Source organism: Arvicanthis niloticus, chromosome 17 (assembly GCF_011762505.2).
Source record: "Arvicanthis niloticus isolate mArvNil1 chromosome 17, mArvNil1.pat.X, whole genome shotgun sequence".
Lineage (NCBI taxonomy): Eukaryota > Metazoa > Chordata > Mammalia > Rodentia > Muridae > Arvicanthis > Arvicanthis niloticus.
Genome location: NC_047674.1, coordinates 63,468,280 through 63,474,578, shown reverse-complemented (window position 1 = coordinate 63,474,578; position 6,299 = coordinate 63,468,280). Strand labels below are relative to the sequence as shown.

Genomic DNA, 6,299 nt, shown 5'->3' with positions numbered 1-6,299 from the left:
TCTAAAAAGACCAGAATCCTCAAGGATCAGGCTTAGACATTCCATTTCATAATAGGTAGCTATGGTTTCCTTTTATAATTTCACAGGTATGAGATAAAATTACCACCAATTTCAGACCCCCTTCTGATTTCATGAATACAAATATAAGTTTATAAAGTTTCATAATTCAATATTTTTAAATTCAAGAATATTTAGTGAATTAAACAATACACATTAATGGTAATGTTTCTTTTTTCTCTTGGAGTTTATTGGCAGTTATTAATTATACACAGTAATGCACTTCATTATGACATTTGATACTTGCATACAGGAAATATTGATCATATTTAATCCTGGTAGACAATGAATTTCTTCTATGGAAAAAAAGGTAATAATCCAAGGCTCTAAGTTCCTGTTGAGTAAAGTATTGCCAGGAAAAAAATAACACTCAAAGATGACACATACAGGGAAATAGAGCATTATTCACTACAACAAAGCAAAACACACTGAATGTAAAGTGGTATAATTAAACTTATCAACCCTCAGAAATTCAACAGACCTTATTCAGAACACAGAAGAAACATGATGTTCTCACAAAAGTGTGGTTTTTTTTTTTTTTTTTTTTTTTCAGGACTATCAAGGTAGATACTCCCTAAGACACATATAGGCATTTGTATCTTAACAGTTTGGGGACTGAACATTTTGAATTAGATAACCAAATAATGTGTTCTCCCTGGATAAGAGTATTCCTTCCACTCAGCATTCCTCAGTTGCCTCTAATTCTTTGTATAAGGCTGAGGTCCTGTGGGCTTTCCTCTGGTCATGTTACCATCTTTATTATTGTCCCTGTTCTAAATACATACATAGAAGAAAAATTACTTAGACTAAGGAGATTGTTTTTATGAATGCAAGAATATATATTGCATAAAAATATATGCATGCAAAACAAATGAATGAAAATAGATGCCCGGAACAAAATATACAGGAGTTTTGTAAGAAAGAACAAAAGGAAAAAAGATGTAAATATATTGTAACCTCAAAATTAAAAAAATGATTAAAAATATCTCAGTGGTATGCTGTACAGGAAGTGAATAACAACAAAGGTTTATTGAAAAGAAAACAGAGGTCTGGAACAATTGAAGCTATATATAAAACTATATATAAAGACAATTGAAGCTATATGTAAAGGCAAGAAGAGAAATATAGTATTATTTAAATAGAAAGCTAATGCTTCAAGTAGAGATGAAATGAAATGATCATGGAATGTGCAACAGATGTTGTTTTAGCAAACTGGCAATATGGTTTCATGTGTGTGGCACAATACAAGTGAAAATGCACCACAAGAGGCTTGGGGAAGAAGTTGATTCAGTCACTATCAACTCTGCTCCAGTAAGCATGAGTACCTGAGTTCAGATCCTCAGCACCCAGGTGAAATCTGGGTGTGGTTAAGTATACATCTGCAACTTCAGTACTCTGAAGGATGGAGTCAGAAGGATCATGGAGGCTTCCTGTTTGGCAGAAATTTTCCAGGTTCAGAGAAAGGCCCTGTGTCAAGACAATGAAATGTAGAATGAGAAAGCAAAATACCTAATGTTAATACTAGCCTCCTCATGAATATGCTCATGGGCACATATATGAATATATAATACCACAAATACACAATATAATAAGATAATAATAATTTAAAACTAAATAATAATAGAAAATACATAGTAATAATAATAAAAATTGTATACTGAAGCTAAAATAAATTATGATTGATAAAAGTCAAACAAGTACATTCAAAATCACAATTAATTCAAATAAATCCCTTGGCTACCTATAGACTTTGGAATTACATAAAAATATTTAACACAGCCTGATTGTGAAAAATCCAGGAAAAATGATGATTTATAGTGACACTGACTTTTTTTTTCAGGTGTGTTCTTTAGAAGATAGGAAAATCTACTCCAAAAGAGAGTCTGGGTCATCAATTCACAATACAAAGTCATTACTGATAGGAAGAATTACATTATTGACTCATTTAATGGGATTCTCATGTTTAATCAACTTCATGGTTCAATTTCTGCTTTTAAATATTTTGTAAAGAGAGTCATCCTTACAAAGTACCAAGAAGACATTTTTTCTTGAAAGGTTTTGGGGTATTTATTTTCATTGCTAAATATGTAAGACGTCATGCAAATCACTAAAAATTATCCATCAACAGGTTCATTCAAATGATTGTTGTAGCACTTTTTTCTACAAGATATTATTCAACAAGAAGACATACAATCAAGAAGTTAAAATTGTAAAAAACCCAATAAAGCCTCTGTGGAAGTTCATTCCTTTTTATACGAATGGTTTCCAGAGTCACCAAGATAAGATTAAGAGTACTGAATGTCCTCCTAGAACACCTGGGTTTAGCTCTTAGCCCACATATGTTTGGACTAAATATTAGTATTTCTAGTCTCTGGGGATATAACATATTCGGGCCTTTGTAGACAGTAGACACATGTGGTCCATAGATAAACATTCATAAGAATTATTTAAACAAACAAAAAGTTAGTAATTCATGTAAATCATATTTAATATGTGTCATAAAATGTTCTAATGGGAAAATTGTGTTTTCTACTTTATATAATTCACAGATGAGTAGAGGAGAAAGTCTTTGGAAAAACACATTTGAGCTTAAAAATTGTGTGTACAAAGACCTGAAACGTAAAGTAAGTAATGTAATTTTAAATATATTTTGGGAAGGAAGCATGGACATTTAAATGGAATTGTACCAGAACATCAGATAAGCAAAAATAGGGCAGATGGATTTTAGTACTTTTAGAAATTGTCTGTGTGAAATTATCAATTAATTGATATTTGATCAAAACAGATAATTCCTCCCTAAATATAATATGTTCATTTGCCTGATGAAGATATATGCAATAATAATTAATGAATCACTTGAAAAACAAATTCAGTAATAAACAGTAAAACATTATCTATTATGATACTTTTGAATGCATCCAAGATATAATTCAACATACATAAATTAGTGACATATTCAAGGCTAGAAAACACATTATAAAATTAGATGTGTCCTGCCTCCTAGGATCTCTCCCCTAACCAGGTACAGAGAAGAGATCCCTGCTACAATATCCATGGCAGCTGGAAACCCCCTAGAACATAGCATACATGGGATCTGTCCTGGGCTGCCAGAGCCCCACCAGCCTCCTAGTTTGTACCTCCACATGCACTTGTGGCAGATCAGCATATCTGCTCTCCTACCCCAGAGCTGTGCTTGTCTCCTGGGAGGACTGATCTAACCAGGAACAAAGGCAACAAGCTCTAAGCAGAAGCACTTGAGGTCTGCTCTAAACAGAAACAGAGATACCTACCTCCCTGGAGACCTGTTCAATCCAAAAACACACAGCTAAACTTGTTTCTAAGGTGGCCTGCTCCCATCTGAGTCATAGAGGATAGTTAACACCAGAAATAATCAGATGGCAAAAGCCATATGCAAGAACATAAGCAACAGAAGAAAATGTAATTTGGCACTATCAGAACTCATTTCTCCTACCACAGCAAACCCTGGCTGGATACCCTAACACACAAGAAGACTAAGATTATGACCTACAATTTCATCTCATGAAGATGATAGAAGCCTTTATGGAGGGTATAAATAATTCCCTTAGAGAAATACAGTAAAACACAGGGAAATGGATAGAAGTCTTTAAGTGCAAACAAATAAATCCCATAAGGAAATACAAGTAAATAAAGTTAAACAGGTGAATGAATTGAACACAACTATCCAAGACCAAAAATGTGAATATAGAATTTAAAAAGATAACACAAATGGAAGCAACCCTGGAGCTGGAAAATGAAGAAAAGAGAATAGGTATAGAAAATACTGTAGAGAAATAAAAAGAGTAAAAATTTTCTAATCCAAAACATCCAGGAAATTTTGGAAAAAATGGAAAGAGTAAACCTAAGAATAATAGGAATACAAGAAGGCAAATATTACAAGTTGAAAAGGCCAGAAAACATCTTCAACAAAATCATGGGAGAAAACTTTCCTAACGTAAGAAATAGATGTTCATAAATGTTTAGCAAGCCTATAAAACAGCAAATAGATTGGACAAGAAATAAAAATCCTCCCATCATATAATAACCAAAACATAAAATTTACAGAAGAAAGAAAGAATATCAAAAGCTATAAGGGAAAAAGGCCAAGTAACACATAAAAGAAGACCTATCAGAATTATGCCCAACTTCTCAACAGAGACTCTAAAAGCCAGCTCTTCAACAGATGTCATGCATACCCTGAGAGAACAAAAATACCAAGCCAGACTACTGTACCCAACAAACTCTCAATCATCATAGATGGAGAAACCAATGTATTCTATGACAAAACTAAATTTAAACAATATATTTGTACTAATCCATCCCTATGGAGGATACTAGAGGGAAAACTCTCACACAACAAGGATAGCAACAACTAAGAAAATACAAGAAATTAATCATCATACAATAAACCCAAAAGAAGAGAAATACAAACTTGTGTGCACATGCATGCACACATGCAAACTTTCTCTCTCTCTCTCTCTCTCTCTCTCTCTCTCTCTCTCTCTCTCTCTCTCTCTCACACACACACACACACACACACACACACACACACACACACAGAAAATCATCTTTAAAAAAAAAAACAAAGATACCAGGTAATAGCAATCATTGGTCATTAATTTCTATCAACAAGAATGGACTCAGCTCCTCAAAGGACACAGATAACAGACTGGATACATGAATATGGCTGAACATTCTGCTCCATATAACAAAAATACTTCAGCAACAATTTCAGACACTACTTCAGAGTAAAGGGCTGAAAAATATTTTCCAAGCACAAGTTCCCAAGATACAAGCTAGAGTGGCAATTCTAATATAAAGTAAAATATACTTTCAACCAAATTAATCAAGCTAGGTGTAAAAGGACACCTGAAACGCATCAAAAGAAAAATCCACAAAGATGAAGTGTCAAATCTGAACATTGTATGCCAAATGCAAGAACAATATTCATAAAAGAAACTTTACTACAGTTCAAAACACAATGAAATGTACACAATAATAATGGGTGACTACAACATCCCACTTTCACCAATGAACAAGTCATTAAAACAGTAACTAAAGAGAGACATAGTAAAACTAACAAAATTTATGAACCAAAGTTATTTAACTGATATCTATAGAACATCTCACCCCAAAATAATAGAATACATCTTCTTCCAGCACCTCATAGAATCTTCTCCAAAATTGACATATAATTGGACACAAAATAAGCTTAAACAGATAAAAGATGACTAAAATAATCCCTTGCATTCTATCACCACATATTAAGTATTGACTTCAATAAAACAAACAATTCAAAACAAACAAACAAACACCAGAAAGTCTACATACTCATGTAAACAACAAATTTATACTCAATAATAACTTGGTCAGGAAAGAAATAAAGAAATGGTGGACTTTATAGAATTCAATGAAAATGAAGGCACAGAATATTCAAACTTATGGGAGACAATAAAAATAGTGCTAAGAGGAAAATACCTAGTATTAAGTGCCTTCATATAGAAATTGGAAACACTCTACACTAGCAACTTATCAGCACACCCAAAAGCTTTAGAACAAAGAAGATATAATCATACAAAACAGGAGTAGTAAATGGCAGGCAATAATTAAACTCATGGTTGCAATCAGCCAATTTGATAAAACAAAGATAGCAATAAAAAAAATCAACAAAACCAAAAGCTGTTTCTTTGACAAAAACAAGCCTTAGCCAATTAACTACAAGGCACATTAAGAGCACTCAAATTAACAAAATCATAACTGAAATTGGTGACATAACCACAGAAACTGATGACAGTCTAAAAGTCATCTGATGTTACTACACACCAGATGTAACTGGGATATCTAGACAAAATGGTTGGTTTTCTAGACAGATACAACTTACCAAACATAAATCAAAATCAGATAAACTATATCAACACTTCTATACCTCTAAGGAAACAGAAGCAGTCAGTAAAATTCTTTCTTCCAGAAAAAGACAGGGCCAGACAGTTTTAGTGTAGAATTATACCAGACTTTCAAAGAAGAGCTAATACCAATACTCCTCAAAATATTCCATAAAATACAAATAGAAGAAATACTACCTAATTCAATCTTAAAAGGCACAGTTACTCTAATATTTACACCGCAGAAAGCCCCAACAACAAAAAAAAGATCACTTCAGACAATTTTCTCTTATGAACATTTATTTTAAAATACTCAACAAAATTCTAGCAAACAAAAAAAGA

The 6,299-nt window shown here is 32.8% G+C and overlaps 1 protein-coding gene across 5 annotated transcripts in view; it reads right to left on the bottom strand.

Annotated features, from left to right (window-relative positions):
* Positions 1-220: 220 nt before the first annotated feature.
* Positions 221-6,299, bottom strand: part of Adgre3 (adhesion G protein-coupled receptor E3) — a 107,584-nt gene continuing 101,505 nt past the window's right edge. For 4 of the 5 annotated variants that reach the window (XM_034521695.2, XM_076915410.1, XM_076915409.1 and 1 more), the window contains one exon: positions 221-1,524. In XM_034521695.2, coding sequence (XP_034377586.1) covers positions 1,345-1,524 — 180 coding nt within the window. In that variant the 3' untranslated portion in view covers positions 221-1,344. The remainder of the gene's footprint in view (positions 1,525-6,299) is intronic. The other variant, XR_013104739.1, reaches the window with a different exon arrangement.